Below are 21,177 nucleotides of genomic sequence, written 5' to 3'. Positions count from 1 at the left end.
CAAATAAACAATACATGGTTATGTTCACACAGATCAGATTTTCACTGATGTTGATCTCCAAAATCCTCTTTGCTTCACTTGCTGTTGAACATTGCTGTGCAAAAGAGAATCAGAGGAGGATTTGGTGTTGTGTTTCACTGCTTGTTATTGAGATGAAATTAAATTTCTACATCAGATGGAAGCAGGGCAGGGTGAGAATCAACAGCAACCTGGCAAATCCATCTGTTATCTCTGGACAGCTGGGAGGCCATCAAGATTCTGCAGAAACAGTAGTTTTGCCATTTATATTTCCAACAGAATGATTAACAGCATGCCTTTGAGCTGGGAGGCCAAAGGCTCAAGAGAAAGGTGGATCTGTGAGGGAACCCACCTACTGCCTTCTTTTCTGCAGGACATAATGAGCTCTACTTAATTGTATGAGACCTGGAAAAGAAGATTATCATTTGAAAAGCCATGAATCTACACAGGTGAAGTCTGGAGTGGAGTCCACATGCTTGAGAACAAGAAATGTTAGAGGGATAGCAAAGTAGTATGAAAGGTTCTGTTATTTAAAAGACACAACAATTTGTTTGATTTTGGGTTTTTTTTACATAAATTGTATTATTTATTTCTGTCATGTTGTTGCACCATATGGTGCCTCATCCTTCTGTTACAGTTAATAACTGAGAAGAAGTAGTTTCATATGTTAGCTCCATGATGTGCAAAAACTTAACTAGCCGTGTAGTTTATTTCCAGGGGCAGCAATAATCTTGGAGTTGAACAGCATTTGCCTTCAATTGCTTTTATGCTGTCTGCCTCACACAGAGGATCTGATCATAATGTCATTACCAGTAATGATCATGATATCTGTACAGTGCTTTGTCATCAAGATGCAGGGACTCTGCACAGTAATTGCACTATAGCACTCTTCTCCTTGCAGTAAAACCACAAAAATCCAAATCTGGAAAAAATATAGTGTGGGTAAAACTTAACAGAAGTTGAAATGAAATGAGGAAAATCCTTATCTGAGACCCTGCTACATCCGTATAGGTGCCAAGGAGATATAACAGTATAGGCACATCGTCCTTTTCTCCTCATTCTGTGACTTGCACTGTTATCTGCATCCTCTTTGTGGCTGAGTTCCGCAAGTATCACGCCCTGGCCACTTCTCTTGAAAAAGGCTCTGTCTGTGGGTGAGAAAGTGGGGGAAGTTCATCATGACTGAAGTATTTGGTCATGTGAAAGGCATCTCTTCTGGGAGAAAGATGCTGTAAGTGGTGACAGAAAAATTGGAGACAGGAAACCCTGGGATAGAAGGATGATATGGGTAGAAACACAACTGTCTGCTGACCTAAGACAAGTTGGTGGACTCAGTGGTTGGTGGGTTTTGTGGTGTTCAGATGTGAGCTGTCGGTACAGCCAGTTTACAACTTGATGTTATTTACAAGTGTCAAAGAATGCAGGATAAGAACCATATAAATATTTATTAGTTGTTCCATGAAACGACGTGTGTTGTCTGCAATCACCTGAGCAATCCCCACTGCTGTAATCTTCTGATTTTGCATGTGGGCTTTTCAGGTTTAATTGTAAGCCTATAGTACTAGGTCTGATGCACAGATACAAAAATGTGAGGGCCTCAGGAGTCTTGCTCACATTTATTAAGACTTTATTAATTAAAAAAAACCCCAAAAAACAACAAAGCATTTAGTTGGTCATACATATGAAAGGGTGAAGTCAGATAAACTTCCCTTATAAAGCTGAGATTTCAAAAGAGTTTTTTACTCCTAAGACATTTGTATTACACCGGCCTTGAAAGCTGTCCCTTTACCATCCTTCTGGACACAGTACACATTGGAATGCCTTTGGAGACATGCCTATAGGAGCCAGCCAGTTTGTTTTGCCTGCATTGCTCTGACCCTGTTGGATTACATATGTGTATCCTGGGTGAGGGGTCCTACGCCTTCCTTCTTTGTAGCAGTAGGTGTCCCAGGGGGGCTCTTAGCTTCGAGGTATTCAACTGCTCCATAAGTCACCATAGACAACACAAGCACAGCCAATAAAATGTACAGTTTGATGTAGACTTGCAATTTGGTGCTATAACCAAAGGCGATGACAAATCCTAACGATTCCCAGAGACGGTAGTTTGCGAAGGCAGCCTCCTTGTGTTTCTCAAATAAAATGCCATAGAGTCCTAGAAGGAAGGAGAGACATGGCTTGTGAAGATTAAGTCTGCAACTATGTATTTTCTGCAAAGGGAACAAAGAGACGACAATCTCCCTCATAAATGTCAGAGAAAGAAAAACACAAACTTTGTTTTAAAACATACTTATGCTCCTGTGAATTGCTATAAGTGAAATAACAGAGCAAAAATGACACAATAGAGAATATCAGAGAAAAAGGGAAAGAAGATAGGAGGAAGAAAGGAAGGATGGGCTCTACTGAAGTGAGATGGCAGGAAGTTAATTTCTCAAACTATCAGCCACAAAAAGGAAGATTGTTGCACTGAGGAGCAAGTAAGAAAGGAGGAAAAGGAGATGGCCAGAAATGGCCATTGACACTATAGACCTTCCATGTAACCTATTGAGAAGGTTATACCAAGTCCTTACAGGCTTCCAGGTAGTTTTGTCTAGGGACAACATGGTCCTTAGGGATCAAGTTGCTCTTTCAGTGTAGGGTAGAAAGAATCAAAGACCTCCCACTGCCATCCTTCGCCAGTTCTGGGGGGAACCTGCATGAACCCTGCATAGAGTATCTACCTGTTCTTCAAACCATTTCTTTCACCTGCCTAAGAACATGGAGAGAGTGTTCATGTAAAACGCATGTCACTTGTTTTCACCACCACTTGGCCTCAGAAAGCCCCCAGGTGAAGCTCACAGTGTTGCCAATGGTAGTAACATATATGCAGAGCAGACTTGCTCTGAGATAAATAGGTTTTCAAATTTTCAGCTCCTGGATGATATGTCAAAAAGAATAGCTTTGATGCATACAGAAACTCTGGTCAGCAACTGGAAAATGTTCTTGACATAGAAATTTGGTTACACTGGTCATCCTGATGCACTTGTGTTCACTGGGAAGTTCCCACTGGGTTCAGTCAGCTGTACACCCACAGCTGGGAGTCAGGGAGGGATACCCAGCCTCCAGGTCTGACAAGTCAGGCACACAGGGAAGGGAAGAGAGCTTACTTTCCTCTGGGTGCTGACCTAGCATCAGTGGTGATAAAGAAGCAAGCATTTCCACTGACTTAGCTGTGGTGTGCAGGGCAGGAAGGCAAGGAATATAATGAAACTTGACTCTTCTCATCCACTTCTCTATCTAACAACACATCAGTTTGAAATATGCACATTCAGCCAAAAGGCATAGAGGAACACAAAGTTCTCTAAAAATCTGGGTTGGTTCAACTAACCCTTCAGTTTTGTTAAGAAGGGGGAGATATCATCTGTATGTAAAAGCTTACCCCATCCTGATGACTGTAAAAGGACATTTACTGAATGTTTCAATTTAGACATGATAGAAAATCTGGACAAGTGCATCACAAAACGTACTTAGTTCATTAAACTGGCAGAGTGTAGTGTAGTGTGAATTATTCGATAATAGTTCATTATTATATGCCCTGTGCTATCTTCTGGAAAGGGATTAGTGAGGAAAGTTATTACAGGAAGGCTTCTGATGCCATGATAATTCTCTGTGTTGAGATTCTGGCTTGCAGCTGGTACCTATTTTCCCTTGCTATTTTGAAGCCTCCTTTTTCAATCAAAGGAATGGGAGAATTGAGGATCTAGTCCAAGGTTCAGCTATAGGAAAAGATGATTTGGCAGGAGAGATTTCATTTCCAGGGTGTAAATGTGGTATTAACTAGCAGTTATATAGGAGTGCAACGGTGATTTTGCCTCGAATCTGAACATTTGTCCTTAACACGAAAAGTCAGGTGCAGTGTGGTGCAAGCTGCCTGGCTGGAGCTTAAACAGGACCTGCCAGGCTGACTGAGTGGAGAGACTGCTAGTCTGAATTTTTGCAGCTCAATTCCATGGCAATTACCCTCTCTGTTTACCACTGCCCATTTTCCCACTCCTTTCTCTGGTCCTAATAGGCATGGGTACATAGTAGGACTGCTGGAAATTACTTGAGTCCAGGTCTATAAACCTTCCAGACTGATTTATATTCTTCCTAAAGATACACGTCAGCTTGGAAAGAACTTTATTTTACTGTAGTCTACCCAAAGCTTAGCTCTGCGCTATACAATGGTTACACCCCAAGTGCAGTTATTGCCAGGGGGATAACCTGTGTTCAGGTTAGATAAGAGAGGGCACTCCACGCTCTGAAATGAAGCAGCTTTCTTTGGAAATAAAGGAGAGTGTCCACACACATGCACAAACATGTTAGGAAAGCTTTAAAAATTCGATTCACCTACTGTGAGCCTATATATCCTCTAGGGGGAACTCCAGTATTAACTATCCACAGCAGGCCAAAGTGAGCCATCCTAGACAACCATAGAATACCTTAAGCACACGGCACAATGCCATTCTGCTCATTCAGTGGTTAATACACTGAGGCCCAAGCAGCAGTCATGGGAGCTTGCCAAAGGAAGGACCAGAAACCTTAATCCCCAGTGCTGTTTTAGAAGTCTTATCTCACCTCATAGCCTTTGGAGCTGGGAATTCCTCATGTGATGTGTATCTGTATAAAACCGATGAAGGGGAAAAGAGATTTAATCTTAAATGGGTATGTCAAACTGAAGATCCTGTTCTGGGATGAAGCATTATGGAGTAATGTCACTGCACCTCTCTGATAAGGTTTCATGTCATCACCTGATGTTTCAGTGTGACAATATGACAAAGCAAACTCTGTATGATTTTATAACTGGGAGCTGTGGAACAGCTGAAGAAGGTACAGACAAAAAAGCATAAGGAACATTTGAGGTTTTTCCCAGCAAACACAAACATGGAATTTGCATAAGAATCCTGCAGGGATCTGGCAATGAAGATGACCTGTTACAGAGCTGTAATGGAGGTCAGTCTTGTCACATAGCTGCAGACCTCATTCACCACTGAGTAAATGTGAAACATTGTCCACAGTCTATGCCTCGTCTAGGGGCTGAGAACTGCAGCCACTTCCCAGTCACCTCTCTGATGCTTAGGTTCTCTGCACTTTCCCTTTTTCTCCTAAGGAGGTCATCAGATCCATCTTTGTCAGGTGTGCAGGAACCTCACCGAGGAGATGTCCTCCTCACAGGACATCTCAAATGAATGTAAATTCCTGAAGAGAGGTGCAAAGAGGGTGGAAGCTTTTTTCAGTGGTGTCCAAGAAAAGTGGACAAGAGGCAACGGGCACAAACTGAAACACAGGAGGTCCCCTCTGAACATCAGGAAACACTTCTGCACTGCAAGGGTAACTGAACACTGGCTCGGGTGCCCAGGGAGGGTGTGGAGTCTCCCTCCCTGGAGATATTCAGAAGGTGACTGGACACAGTCCTGGGTAACTGGCTGTGCCTGGGTGGCCTTGCTTAAGTAAGCAGGTTGGACCAGGTGACATCCAGAGGGCCCTTCCAACCTCAACCCTTCTGTGATTCTGAAAGAAGCAAAGTGTCTGGTGGCAAGGCTTTCTGGAAAAGAGAGAAGCAGGATAAAGGGTAGGTCCTTTATCCCAGTGGCAGACTGAGATACGGCTCTCAAGAGTGTTGGGAAGAAGCCTGATTAGCAGTCAGGAAGACTGTGGCTGAAGAAGCAGGAAACAGCTTTCCTTCAGAGAGAGAAAATCCTCACAGATGTTCTCCTTCCATGAACCTGAATAATGAGAGCACAGATTTAAAATTATACCAAGGACACAGATTTGTCAGTTGAGATGAGAGAAGATGAGAGGGTGTCCCTTGACGTATGTAGTAGGTCTCCTCTAAGGGATATGAGCTGGAGCTGCTGGAGGGACAGAGAAGTCTGGCTGATCACTTCCTTGTGTGTAGAGGAGGAGACTCTACATATGCTCGAAATGAGATCACTGTCAGTGCCAGACAAAGGAGTGTGGTGTTTTCCATTTGGGTCTTTAGGGGGAACATGGCAATTTATCTAGTGCATAAAAACGTCTAAGCTACTGAAACATCCAGAGGGAAGAAAGGGAGGGAGGTCAGGAAACACAACCTGATGTGGGCCCAGGTGAGCTAGTTCTGTCATCTGTCTATGGCATCTGCCAGATATGAATTTGAGATAGGGAAAAACAACATTCCTGAAATAAAAGGCAAAATATGAGAGCAGATGGGAGACCATTTAGCTGTCTTCTGATCCAGGCTAAGGCATTGATTTAAAAAGAGTGTGACTGATAGTCATAAGCAGACTTTACATCAAGTCGTCACAATATATATACAGCTCTTTCTTGCCCTCTTCAGCATTTTAGAGTCTGTCTTTAGTGTCTATAAGAGAATTTCCTCTAGTTTTGATTAAGGGATATGTTTAAATAATCCCTTGAGGAAGTCAGTTTGTACCAGCTCAATATCTGAACTCTTAAGTACATAATAATTGCACTATATCACAAAGCAGAAGAACATAAAAGATTCTAGGAAAAACTATAAAACATCATATAAGTCCAGTGGTATACTTCCAGTAACAGACTCCTAGGTTAAGAGTGTAAGAACTGAGGCAAATATACAGTGATCTTCCCCTTCTAGTGCTCTCCTGACTCTGGCAATCAAAGACAAAGGGACTTTCTGAGTTGGAGATTTCCTCTAAACCACCAGGATTTAATAACCCCCGGGAACATTTTCGCCCGAAGTGATGTAATTCCAGCTTAAAAACATTTACATTTTGGCAATGAATTCCATACTTCGATTATGCATTGTGCAAAAAAAGCATTTCTTTTGATTTCTGTAAAGCTGCTGCCTGATAAGTTTATTTGGTACCATTAGTTCTGTTATTAAGGGAAATACTGAATTTCTAATCAACTTCTCCATACTATTATCTTACTGACTGTTTTCCTTACTTATCACTTGTCCAGGCTATAGTGTTCTAGTCTGTTAGGTCTTCCTTCAAGTGGAAGTCACCCATGACTGTTCCTTTTTATTGCCTTTTTATGTCTCATCACATTGAATTAAGACTTTTGAAATGGAGCAAATTAGAGCTGCATGAATTTATTTGGTTGCATAATATAGCTCTCTGCAGTTTTCTTCACTTTTTTTTTCTAATAACTCCTAACAGCCAATTTGCTGTTTCTTTTGTTGCTGAACTTTGAGTTGATTTTTTATCCAGAGTGCTCTCTTTTATTACGACAGGCTAAATTCAGTCATTCTTGGTGTCATTCTTCTTTAGTTTTCCAATTTTCTTTGAAATACTTATACTCCTCCACAATATTTATTCTGAGTACCCATTATCATCTTTTGCAGTGTTCTTGTCTCTTTATCTTTGAAAAATATATTTAACGAGTATTTTACATTTTTATTCCCAACTTGTTCTTATTTCTTTTACTTTCCAATAAGCTAACATATTTCTTTCAGATGCTGTCTTAAACCCATAATAATTTTTATGCACACTTTGTTTTATAAATGCAAACATGCTAATTTTTATATCTTAAAAGAATTCTTTTCATTGTCACCAAGACTTACCATTAGTCTGTGTCTGCCAAATGGCATCAGATAGGCCCCAAAGAGCAGGGAATATGAAAAACACAGCAAGCTGCTTAGGATGAGGTTTCCACAGCAGTAGTGCTATTATACAGGCAGCGTTTGTAACTGTGGCTGTTGATTTAGAAAGAAAGAAGATAAATGTAAATGCAATTACAAACCCTACAGTCAGTAGCGGGTAACACTTTCAAATTCTTCCCCCAACTAGAGCACAAGGCAATCTTAAAGTCTTTCTGGTTCATTGAGATTTGTGCTGACAGAGTCGATATCACATGGAATACAAGACAATGCAGTCCTTTAACAGTCTTCAATTAATAATCCTAAGCAGTGTCCTGCGCTGAGAGATCCTCATTGCTGATTAGCCCAAAGAACACAAACTGCCACTGAGTAGGAGAAGGGGCAGCTGAAAGACTTGCAGTCACCATGTAAGGTGTGTGCAAGGGGGAGGAAGCATCCTTCTATTCTCTCTACCAAGTCCTTAAATGTAGGTTTCCTTTCAGGGACAGAGGAGGCAATTAAGGATATTTAGAGGGTCTGGTGACTTTTTGTCTTTCTTCTTAAAAGCAGTTTGTAAATGATTCCTCCCTTCACAGGTGCACCTTCACCAGCTGAATACAAAGACCATTACACAGAACTGAGAGGTTCAGAGATCTTGTATTTTTAACATTATACTTGTGTTGTTGTTCTTGTTTTATGCTAAAATTAGTTTCATAGAGTGAGACATACACCTAGGACAGACACATACAGAAGAATCTCTGAACTAGTGACTGTAGCCCAAGTTTAAAATTTCCTGTGGAGAAAATGCCTAAAATACCTAGGTGTGCATTGACTCAGTCAGTGATGATTCTAATAATACAGGTTACTCTGTAGTGAAAGTCAGGTATTAGTTCTCTTCAGTATGCTTATTGGATACAGGGATGCAAATGAAATATTTCTTGGTATTTTTTAATGCCTCCATTGCTCTGTTACTCATTTGAGTCTTCCCTGGAGAGGGAGATGTTCTTAAATATACACATCTCTTCTCAAGGCAACATGAAAATTACTACCCCATACAAGCCCTCTATTTATTCTAGCCTGACATGCTGTCATATGACTTTCTTTTCTCCCTGTAGAACAAGTAGTGACAAGAACACCAGGCCAACCTTTAAAACTCCATAAAGGTGAGAAGGTTTCACCCCAATAGAGAAATCCTTCTCAGGCATAGTGTAGGCCTCAACATCTGTATTGTAAAATGATTTATCACTGGTTGCATTAAAGCTATAAAGCATTAAGGCTGCAGGGCACTTTCTGAGTAGATAGTCTCAATGATGTGATAATGACCTCAGTACAGTGGTTAACTGTGCTGCCTCTCTTCTTATGAATGATGTTTGCCTGCAGATTGACTTTGCTTTTAATTGATAGCTGACAGTGACCTCTCCCTTTGTAGTGAATGTAAAGGGAAGACCACCGGATTTGATATATTACATGAGGTGATAGTCCTTCAAATTACCTTTACATACCTAATGCAAATAGAAGTTTTCTACCCGTGAACTGAGAGATCTTTCCGAAAAGCAGAGAGCAGAGGGAATTTACAGCTGAAAAGCAGATCATCACGTAACCAACATAATGTATCCCCAGAGCGCAGGTCACATATGCCTGGAAGAGAAAAGACAGTGATACCACCTTTTCCTCAGTGAAAACATGCAGCTAAAGTTCAAGGGTCTTAGCCTGAGTATTCAGTAAATAGCCAGCATGGACAAGATCAAAGGAGCATAGCTACACAGTTTGCTGACAAGTCCCTGGTGTATTGACATAGTTGACCTTCAACAGTTATATTCCTAACCTAATTGCCAATCAGGCTGATGCCATGCAAACAGAGCAGCAACAAGCAGAAGAAATCAGAGCACTGCTCACTATGCAAATAAAACTCCTGGAAGTGGCACTAGGAATTTTCTGCCCTTCCCTTCGTAGCCCAAGAGATGAAAATTCACAGCCAGCACTACAGTCATTCCAGAGCAGCTCCCAAGAAAAGAAGAGGACCTCACCTATAAGAGCATACAACCAGTGGAAGTGGCCATGGAGTGCCCCTTCCAATCCATTCAAACACAGCAGCAAGTTCAATCTTCCATCTGCTTATACGCAAATGCTTTGAAAGCTCAAGTGTCAAATAAGCAGCTCAGGAAGATTGTCCCCTTTCTTTGGAGATGCTCTCAACAAACGTCTAGAGAACACACCTGCTGTGTGGCCAGGTTTGTAGAGAGACTGGAGGAGCAGAGGTGGTTTTCATCATTTCAATCCAGGGTTTGGACCTGTTGCGCTACTGACTGGTGAGGGCTTTCAGCCACATTGAGGATTTGCCTTGTTACCATAAAGGTTATCAAAATAAAATATGTGGTATGTGTGCTGACTTGCACTTATATAAACTCTAGGGAAACCAGAAGGAAGGAAAATATAAAAGCTTTGCAGACTGCTGGCTTTTCTCCCAGTTTGCTATTTACAACAAGCTGAAGAGTTTGAACCTGTGGATCTCTGCTGTGGCCTTCACTGGTGAGTTAAGCTCTTTACAGTGTTCTTTTTGAGGCTGTTCCAAGGGACATATTTATCGCTGGCCTCTCCTGTTTGAAGATGTCACTCAGAGTTCATTCGAGAAGTAAGCAGTAATTTAGCAAACCACAAATTGCCATCGAAAACATCTTTGTTTAACAAGTAAATATAGATCGGATGCAATAGCAAGACACAAAGGCACAAAAAACAGTCAGAAAGATATAGATTTTCATTGTCATCCACACCTTTGTGTAGTCACCAGAAAGAAATCCCTGTTCCAGCCCACTGTAAATTGTCAGAGGGATTAGAAGACACTGTCTTTTATCTTTAAGATGCTGGAAAGTTGCTAGGAACGTAGACCAAAAGGATGGTGTCTCTGGTATTTCTTTCTCAGTCTCTGCTTGGTCAGATTTGATCTGGTCCAGAAATGCAACAATCAGCAACACAGCTAGCACACCACTAGCTGCAAAAACAAAACAAAAAGTTCATGAAAAACTGAGTAATGCTGCAAGAATGATGGGAAGTTGCTTGCTGCTGTTATTGTTCTGACTTCGTGCTTAGCTCTCTGTGGGATGTTTTGGCAGATGCCTCTGATTCCGCTTCAGTGTAAAGGCCATTTCTGTGTAAACAAGAAGGCCTAATCTACATCAACATCTTTTGCTTACAGCTGTGCACCTCACAAATCCCCTCAGCTTAACTGTGACTGGCCTGTTGTGACAGCCGCCGGGGCAGCTGTGTGGCCACAGAGGGCGATCGCTCACCCTTCCAGGGCAAGCCAGGGGTGCAGGGATGGGGAGCTGGCCACGAACAGCTCCCTCGGGAGCTATCAGAAGGCTTTAAATCAACACGAGAGAGGAATATTCACTTCCAGTGCCAAGGTTTTCATGGCTAGGGGAGATCTTCCTTCAAATTTGTGGAAAGAATAATAAAGGGCTAGAATGAGAACTGCTGTCTTGCATCCCAGTATATGCTGCCTTTTCTTTTTCTTTTTTCTTTTCTTTATTAGCTCAGAGCCATGCTTTGAGCACAGAATATTGCAATAGGATGAGGGGTATTGGTTTTAACTTAAAAGAGAGGAGATTCAGGCTGGACGCGAGGAAGAAATATTTTACAATGAGGGTGGTAAAATACTGGAACAAGTTGCCCAGAGAAGTGGTGGATGCCCCATCCATGGAGATATTCAAGACCAGGCTGGATGTGCTTCTGAGAAACCTGATCGAGTTGAAGATGTCCCTGCTCATTGCAGAGGGTAGGACTACATGACCTTTGAAGATCCCTTCCAAGTCAAACTATTCTATGATTCTATGTGCTATTTTAAACATGACAGACGGTAACTCTGGGGGACTTGAAAAAGATGTAATTTACAGCTTTGACCCTATAATTTCCTAGCAGAAGCAACATATGAAAGAATATATGGGGTAGTTAGTCAGAAAATTATCATATACATATCAGTCTAGGCTTGTTGCTTGTGGACTGAATCAATACCATCTTTTTCACGTTATCAAGAAGATAACTGTCTCATAATATACACGGAGCACCCACAGATTCACAAGCGATTGCTTCTTTACAGATGCAAGGCATGATTATGTTTCCTCTCTTGCTTATGCTGACTAGAATTCCATCCATGGAAACAAGTGGAGTTCAGAGTAAGAGGAGAACGAGGCACTTCTTCCCATTTACATTGCCTATTTAATGTGCTCCTATGTTACCATGTATGGGTGTGCTCTCTTCTGTGAATTTTTAATGTCCAAATATGTTAGCATATTTACATTAAATTGCTTTCAATTTTTATTGCTTATTACTTCTCATCCATGCCTTTTAGAATTAAATTGTATTCTCCAGTGCCCTGATTCTCCACTGTGGCTGAGCTGTAAACCATTCGCCATTATTAGTTCTGCCAGGCTGCTTATTAGTGCTTATGTACTGACTGAAGGACTTATATGGATGAGAGCAGGACATCCACATGTACAAGACAAACAGTCTAACAAACATGTCAAATGAATCAACAGCAATTATAGGAGATAAGCACCTTAATACTAATTGGTATGAATATAAATAGAGATATCCACAGTCTGTGAAAAAACTAAACAACAAAAGACCTATTCACTATTGTCTCCACCCAAGCCATGCAAAATATGTGTTCAGCAACCAAAAAGAAGAAACATTTAAAAAATGTCTGTGAATGAAATAGTTAGCTGTTTGGTTTCCCTCAAGGTAAGAAAAGACATACCTTTTATTAAGAGCTTAAAAGGAAAATGAAACCCTACTGACAACAAGGTCAGTAGACAGCAGTGTTGCATTCACTTTGCATGATCACAGCTTAAGGGAGTGCTGTATATGTTAGTCATCAAATTTAAATTTAAACTTGTGAGCCAAACCTGCCTTTAGCAGAAAGGCATCAGCTTCAGCACACTCTGGAAGGGAAGTGGGGGGATATTCTTCACATTTTCTCACCAACTAGGAATGGAGCTTGGGGAAGGAAGGAGGTTTTTCTGCGATGCCCATGTCCAGTGAGGACTGGCTTTGACCAAGACACATTCTGTTTGAGCATATGACAAATTGCGTGCATCTATCTCAGCAAAGAAGGTGTATCTATGTTCAGAGACTGCAAAGATACTTTATCAGAGCTCAGGCGACATATTGCCTTTCCAGATACTTCCACTTTATCCAGCGAATAACTTGTTTTGAGCTGGATACTTTTTGAACTTTCCTCACTGAATGAATCTTTGCACATCTATTTTTGTTTTTCCAATTTTGGATGGCATCAGCCTTCTGTGTCCTTGATTCCTTTCTAGCCTTATGCAAGGAAGGTCTATAGCAGCTGTAGTTACTGAATGGGAGATGTGCCACTTCGTCTAGTGCTTCTTTTCATCTTTGCCTTTCACACTAAGGTGTTAGAATTCAGGCAACAGAGATGAGAATTGACTGAAGTTGTAAAGTCTCAGTGGGGATCCAAAAACCTCCCCGAAAATGACTGCATGCTCTGGAAACCCTGGTTCAGGTCCACCTCTAATTACAGTGCGGTTCTTGTGCTAAAACTGTTTTACATGTGGTAGAACACCAGCCAGTTCTGGTAGATATGCTCAGATGACTAGAAGCTGGTAATTTCAAGTACCACTAAATGGGCTGCTCTTAGCATCTTGGATCTCTGCATGGATATATAAATCTGCCCAGTGCCATTAGTAACTAGTTCACTATTGATGATCCCGAAGATAGTGAATTTAAAACTCTCTCTCTCATGCATAACTGGATAAACTGCTGTAATCCTCTAATTGCAATATGGGCATACTTTCGATTCTTCTGATTCAGCACAGACTTTGGGTGAAACAGAGGGGTCACCATGCTGGGCTTCAGCTTTATTCCAGGTGAAGAGTGTAAAGAATGTCTTGCTCCTTGAAACAAAAATGATACGGCACTGGCACAAAGCATTTGAAACTATTTGGAAAGGAGTTGTTTACAGCTCTCACGTATCTTATTTCCTTTTAGCAAATTGGATTGAGGGAGGAAGTTGGAAACTTTATCTGCAAAGTCACACTAGATTTCACGAGTAGTAGGTTCCCCATCAGTGATATTCATTAAAGATTGTGTGAATTACTTACCAGTGTAGGTCCCTAGCAGAATGTAGATTAAGGAGTTGGAGGGTTCTGCTGACCCAGTGGTGTTAGTCATATCAGTCATGCAATCATATGCTCCACAGCATGCCACTTCTGAGATTTCCACTAATTCAGTAAGAACCAAAAGAAACACTGGTCAGGGAAGAGATCAGATGAATGCATGCTATATGTAAGGATATGAGAAGGGAATCCAATGTTTGGTGTTTGGTCCTGATTTCAAATACTTCCTGATTAGAGATGTTTAACTTCAGAATCTCAGTTTAACACATAAAAATTTGATCTAACAGAAGATTTGATCTAACAGAACAAGGCAGAACATTGAACTGATGGCTATATGGAGACATGGATTAAATTCAAAGGCTGAAATGTGAATCCAAGCACAATTTGCACAATTTAAAGTTCCAGTGTGTATCTATCTATACTCTTAACCCCAATACCCAAGACAGGTCCCTCAATTTACACCACCACTGAACTGATAGACTTCAGTTCTTACAGCCAGAGCACGTTATCCCTTTCCATATAATTTATGGGAATGGAAACCACCTTGAGGCATCTTTTTGTTTTATAAATTCAGATTACGATTGCCCACAAACACAGTCTTCCAAGAAATCAGCTTTCCCTGGCTTTATTGCTTTATGACTGGCTTTATCACTCTTTGCTAATGTACTTGAAACTAGAACAGTTTGGCAGGGTTTGAAGTAAGACCTTTGTTTTGTTCAATCCCAGCAGTGTTGTGGTGGGCATATGTTGAAGCCACATGTGTGTACTCATGCACACTGTGTATTACCACAGCACCATGTCCACTTCCTCCAGTTCCCTTTCTGTAAAGAAAAAATACTAACCCAAAATGTAAGCCTGAATAAGCTGTATAGTGGGGAAGAATGATCAAAAAAACATACCATTGTTTCAATGCTTTCACTGCAGAATTTGTCACTTGTCCAAGCATAATAAAGGGCAATACACTGTACCTTGGCTGATTCCTTAAGCAGGACTTGATCTGTAATTTTGTGTTTAGGGTTGTTGTGTAACTACTTTTAGTGTGTTTTTCTCCACTGCTTCCAATCAAAGCTGCTGCAATGTGAACCAGTTGTTTAACTAGCTTCATAAACAACTTTAGGTTTAACATCAGATAAAACTTAATAACATAAAGAAAATAATTACCTTATAGCCAGTGGCTACCACTACACAGTTTTGAACAAACAGACCTGGAGCAAAATCACCATATGCAAATGGTGAGTCGCTCTAGTAGAGCATGGAAGTGTGTAAAACAAGTTTTCTATCTGTTTATGCACCCTCTGAAGATGAAGATGCACACGTATTTAGTGATATGGAAGTTGCAAGGCAGGGTTTGCTCTGTTCCTCTGGAAATAAAGCTGCAATACTGATGAGTAAGAAAGGATGACTCTTGTATTTTACATTCTTTTGTAGTATTACCTCATGATGTAGCTTGCCTTGCTGTGTCTGGGTGCAGTGATGCAGGCAACATGTCAAGGGTACGTATGTGTCTGAATTTTATGCATTTTGATTCTGCAGATACATACCACATCTTTCTGACTGCTCAGTGAAATTATGCATTTTAAACATATGAGCAACAGAGGTGGATGCCTTTGCTGTGCTGTCAGAGGAGAGGAAAAGAAGTGAGTGACTGGAGATCCTTACCCCCTCGCCCCCAACAAACTCTCTCTACATTAAAGCTGAGTCTCACTGAGAAGGCACAGTTGGGAAGCTTATGGTACGACTGCTCATCACTGTTGTGAAAATAGGCAAGGCCTTCAGCTTTGAGAGCTGTTCACAGCACACCTCCTAGGAACAGAGCATTTCCTGAAATCCCATGTAGTTGTTAAAAAATAAGTAAAAGATTTTCTTTAGAATTTAAAGGAACATCCTCAGATGTAAAACTAGGAGGGGATTTACAAGGCAAAAAAAAAAAAGGGGGGAGTATTTTAATCCTCTTATTAATATGATGTGTGCTGTGAGGCAGAAGAGAGTAAAATGGCTGCAGTCTGTGCAAACCCCACAGCTGCACCACAACTTCTGCCCTGCAAATGAAATCAGGACAGTCCCTCCTGAGACATCGTGAGGATCAGATCAGCAGATCAGCAGGACTCTGTTGCACTTGATACAGTCCTTTCACATTCTGCTTTGATGGTGTTTCATCTGGAGTTTCTTAGGTTTAAAGGAAGCATGATTCTCTGTAAGTATCACACCTTGTGACAGCTACTTGCCATTAACCCAATGATTCAAAGATTAAAACATGATGCCAGCTCCCTGACGTTTAGTTTTAACCTAATACCTATTTGAATACATTCTAGAGGACATACTGCTGAACTGAGCTTGGGGAGAGAGCTAACTTCTTGCTATTCATAGTAGCAGTGTGCATGGAAGGCTTTTTCTATGTCCATCTTGTTCTGACTTTGACAGGATAGGGAATGCACTGGAGACTGCAATGATAATACACCCTAGCACTTTGAATCTCTATGGAGGCATTCAAGTATTAATTTATCTTCACGACTGCCCTTTTAAGGCTTATACCAATTACAAGCATGGGAAATGAGAGCAGCACTGTTGAGTGATTTCTTCAAGCTAGATTGACATCTGCTGTCTGAGCCTGTAATACAGCAGAAGAGCCCTGGCATGCAGACTCCTGCCAACAGCTACTTCTATTTCTTCTTGACAATTCTGTAAAGCACACATTTTCAGCAAGCACCAGCATCGACTTGACTAACCTTGAATGTTTAATAGCAAATTAATCCAGTTCTACAAGCTTTGTGAAAAGGCTTCTTCAGTATTTTGCCTTTTGTTTTAATCCACTTTAAATTGAAGTCAGATGTGAAAGACTGCCACTGCTAAAGCCTATCTATACTTTACAACAAAGGGATGGAAATTGAAAGGAATTCAATAGAAATCTATTTTTGAGGTAGTTGTCTGAATTTTCTTTATAGCTGATGAAGAGATGATAGAAAATAGGCACTTCCAGAGAACAAGTGCCTGTTTCCATTGGCTGTGAAGTCTTAGCTACAGAAATCTACCTTTTAACTATCTAGAACTAGCTGATGTTTATAGGAAGAAGTGCCAAGATTTTAAAATATATTTTACCTTTGGTGGAAGCTTGGCTAAATATCAAGGATGAGATAAGATTTCCCCAGATGCCGGAGGACTGAAATATCAGAAAGAAGACCCCAAAGTATTGGTTGATAATGTCTTTCCCATTTTTTCCTGCTTTCTCAGCATATGAATTGCCAGCAATGGTGAGGTAAGTGCATTTGGCAGACCAGAGTGGTGCTCCTCCTACGCCCAGGATCACAGAGGTAGGGATTAGTGTGTACCTGCCAAAGAACACTTCATTTAGCATAGTTATTATCCATCACCATACTAATCATTTGCCCAAAGATCCACCATAAAAATCATTTGTCCAAAGATCCAGATGCAAAAATAAACATGAAAGAAATAGATTTTTCCTTTGTGTGATTAAATAAATGTTACATGGAACCACAACTCCGTAGAGTTGTGTTCCCTGTTACTGGACCCTGTTCCTCCACCTCTGAAAGGGAAAGGCAGGATCTGGCATCCTCCTGTGGTCCTCTGTTCCCAGAGCCACTGTCTGGAAGACAGCCTTCTCTTCAATCTTCTCAAAAACATTCCTAAAAGGAGTTTGGATTTTGAATGAATTTTATGATTTCTTTTTTTAATTTTTTTTTTTTCCTGAAGGGAAATCTCTGCCGCACACAAGAGGTAGAGCAGCAGCTTCAGGTGGGTGGATGGATGCATTCATTCTGGCTTTTTGCACATTTTCACCTCTCTGCTTTACCTGCTACTGGATTTATTTATCTCTCTTTCTTGCAGGTAACACCTTCTGCATCCAACTTTAAATTCTGCAACACATGTGGAGTGGGAATTGAGAAAAAGGACAAACTTTGCCCTTACTGATTTTGTTCAAACATGATAGACAGAGTTAAAGTATTTAAATTGTACCAGCTAGCATGGAAGTTCCCTAAGGAGAATGCAATGTAGCAGCACATAGAGCCTGCAATGGTCCACTTGCAGCCCAGCTTCTTGATGAGGATTGGAGGGAGGAACATGGATGATAAGATGAGCGCAGCATAGAGAACACTTAAGGATGCAACACCCAGGCCTTCATCTGAGTGGAGACTGCTCTGCATGGACAACAACAGCAGTTGAGACAAATTTTATCACTGGCATTGTGTTGTTTGTGTGTCATGTTTTCTTCATAATGATAACCTATTTATGAAAATATGATACAAAACCAGGTGAGCACTGTTCAGATTCAAAGCTTTCATATGTCAGACTTTATTTAATGTAATCCGCTTGAGTTTCTCTTTGAAAGCAAGCTGAATAAAGGATAACCTCTTTTCTTGGCCTTCACTTCTTGTCTCAGGCAGGAATATCCTCAGATCTGCATTGCAAGTGCTGACTTAGCAACAGTGGAAGATTCTTTGCTTTAAACTACAGGTCTGATTATTTCTAAATTCTTCAGAGGCCAAGGTCCAAATATCGTAATATGCTCACAGCAGCCCTCTGTAGTTGGAAGTAATTGATTCACCCACATTTTCACAACGGAGAAATAACATGTTATTAATCTAACCAAGTTTTATATTTTTTATCATTAAAATAGTTCTCCTCTTGTCTTGATACTGTGAAAGTTGCAATGAGAAGATCAAGATGCTGCTTATCAACATTTTCCTTATCCTTTTCATTAAAAGATGATACAATCCAGTAAGATTTTGGAAGGGGGAATCAATGCTGGGAGGGTAGCACTGGGAGTGCTGGAGGAAAGCAAGGCTGCTTGGTAGCTACGCTGAATACTTCCAAACCCTGTGGTGGCTGCATGGTCCAGCCATGCAGGACCATGATGGCATCCACACAACACCCCTCGTGAGAAGCAGGCATCAGGACAAGGAGGTGAAGAGATTCTCTGCTGAGCAGGTTCAGTGTATCTGAGAATCAGAATGGCTATTCTGTAAACAGGCAAAGAGGCTTCCTGGTCACAGAGGTCTTACCTCTGAAACACCACAAGCCTGGTTTTGTCAGCTACAGCTTCCAAAAATTAGAAGCCAGGCCTCCAAAATTATATGATTGGCTTAATTCTTGCTGCTTTGTTTTTTGGGGTTTTTTTTGTTGGTTGGTTTGTTTGTTTGTTTGTTTGGGATTTTTTGGGGGTTTTGTTTGTTTGTTTGTTTTGGGGGTCTTTTTGTTTTGTTGGGGGAAAGCACAGAATGGCTGGGGTTCGAAGGGACCTCTGGAGATCATCTAGTCCAAAGCCCCTGTTTATCTACTATGAAGTATTCATAGTAACAGTAACCCTCAGTCTTTTATTTTGGCTATGCTAAACAAGCGAGCTCTAACAGTATCCTGAGTGTTCAAGTCATTCTAGAAACCCATCTCTGCTACTGTGTTTTAAGGTGTTAATGACAACACAAGGCAAAGCTGGCTTTGATTTAAAATAGAATTTTTTATTGTTATATCATGATGATAGGAATTATTGTATTATTTTATACTTAAATTATTTAATGGATTGGGCATTTTATATTTTACATTGTTGTATAATAATAAAATTATGGAAATTTAGAAATATTCAAAACAAACCCTTTCCAGAAGTGGAATTTGTTTTCCATTTTGCAATATCTTGTTTTGAGAAAAAGCTCAGAGAAATCTAGTTTTCATTCAAGCAACTAATTTGTAGACCTAAAGTAGTCTGACACAAGTACTCAAACTATTTGAGAAGTACTAGAATAAAATATTTAGTAAATGCTGGGGACCTGGGTGAGGAATACTAACCTGTAGCAAGTTGATGTTTTAACCCACCACATAAAAAATACTGTGCATGCCTTCCTCACAGAAACCATGGAAAGACTGATGGGTCTCACACTGCCAGATGGCCTGATGCCCTTGCATGCCAACTGTCCTGCCAACCAGAGGCACAGTCTCCGCTTACCTGTAGATTCTGGAGTCCTCCATAAGCAGTGAAGAGAAGTAGAAATCCGAAAGAAATGACCAAAACATTCCTAAGATTCCTTTCCATGTTGATTCATACAAGACAAAATGTCTGGCGGTGGGCAGAAATGATCCAATTATTCTAGGGGATGATTTGAGTTGGAGAAAAAAGGCTTATGTTTTGTTGGAAAAGGTCACTTCTCACTGCATGTGTAGAGGAAAGAGTTGTTAATTATTTGAGGATTGGCAGGTGAACTTTACTTTTACTGATACTGAGAATTCCTTATGGAGCTGTTACTCATTCACCATTTGTGGCTGAGGAAATGATGAGTTCTCCCGTCTAGCAGGTTTTATTAGGTAGGTATGTAAGTCACTTGCAGCAGTTTGCCTGATTTTAGCATTGCAGTTGTATGTTACATGGTTCTCTCCTATGACTAGCACAGAAGGAAAAAATTGCAAGCAGTGAAACAACCATCTGGCATAGAGGTACACTAATCCACAAAGGGCAAAGGTTAAAAGATCGTACTGAAATCTGTGTCAGGCCTATTGCTTAACTAAGGTTACAAAAGCATACTAGGAAATGGGATTGTGTTACAGTGTTGTCTGCATACTCCAGCCCTAAAGCTGTGCAAACCAATGTTGCTGGCTGCTTGGCAAGGGGGAGGGAGAGCCTTAATCTTGTGGTGAATCCCGTGGCTTTGATGTTCCAAATTTACCAAGTCATACCAATGAAAACTATTTTCCCCCATCTTTCCCACCTTTCTTTCTCAGAAGACAAGAAGAAAACTGGATGAAGCAGATAAATGAAAAATCTCCTCCAGCCCCTGCAAAAAAACAACCTTTGTGGGATATATTTTATCTTGCCAGTGCTGCCTGATCAAGGAGTGAAGTTTCCCCTTAGCCAACCAACCTTGCTGTGTATGCCCCTGCTTTCCCCTGTTTTCAGAGTCTGCCCTGTGAAGCTGCACTGTCTGTTTGTCCATGACACATTGGCTACCATGCAAGTCCTAAGTGAGTTTTTGAATATTCCCCTTCTGAGCACATAACGTCCTCTCTGCCCCTGAGCCTGGCAGGGTGAACAGACCCTTCCTGCAGCTGTAGCAGAGGAGGGATTTGAACGTGGGAGCAAAGTGAAATACAAAAACCTCCACACTACAGCGTAAACAGATTCGAGCGGAGGCGGTCTGTAGGAGGTCCGTTGTGTCTAGTGGGAATGCACAGATAAAACTTGGTCTAAATCCCACTAGATGGCACAATTTTGCTTTCCAAAGGGACATTCGAGGGAGGGGGGAGGACCCTTTAATGCATTAATTCATTTAATACTTTAAAGAGGTCACAGCTAGTTTCTACTTTGGAGAAAATTCCAGTATGTGCCTTTTCATTTTCTTCTTTTGTCTTATAATCTTCTTGAATGAAATAATGCAGAAAACATAATCTTTTAATTCTCTATTGTTAAAGGTACAGCTATATTGCCAGTCTAGATAGTGAAATACCGGCTTTTTATTTTAC

At 40.8% G+C, this 21,177-nt stretch overlaps 1 protein-coding gene across 1 annotated transcript; it reads right to left on the bottom strand.

Annotated features, from left to right (window-relative positions):
• Positions 1–1,904: 1,904 nt before the first annotated feature.
• On the bottom strand, positions 1,905–19,756 carry UNC93A (unc-93 homolog A (C. elegans)). Its single transcript, XM_010011910.1, has 8 exons — positions 19,670–19,756; positions 17,689–17,870; positions 16,813–17,042; positions 13,702–13,821; positions 10,348–10,565; positions 9,079–9,214; positions 7,562–7,693; positions 1,905–2,170 (listed from the first exon to the last, which is right to left on the bottom strand). Exons 1-8 carry the CDS (start codon positions 19,754–19,756, stop codon positions 1,905–1,907), a joined length of 1,371 nt encoding a protein of 456 aa, XP_010010212.1.
• Positions 19,757–21,177: the final 1,421 nt, after the last annotated feature.

This window comes from Nestor notabilis, unplaced genomic scaffold (genome assembly GCF_000696875.1).
Source record: "Nestor notabilis isolate BGI_N333 unplaced genomic scaffold, ASM69687v1 scaffold1013, whole genome shotgun sequence".
NCBI lineage: Eukaryota > Metazoa > Chordata > Aves > Psittaciformes > Psittacidae > Nestor > Nestor notabilis.
The sequence above is the reverse complement of the archived record's forward strand: the minus strand, read 5'-3'. Positions and strand labels throughout refer to the sequence as shown.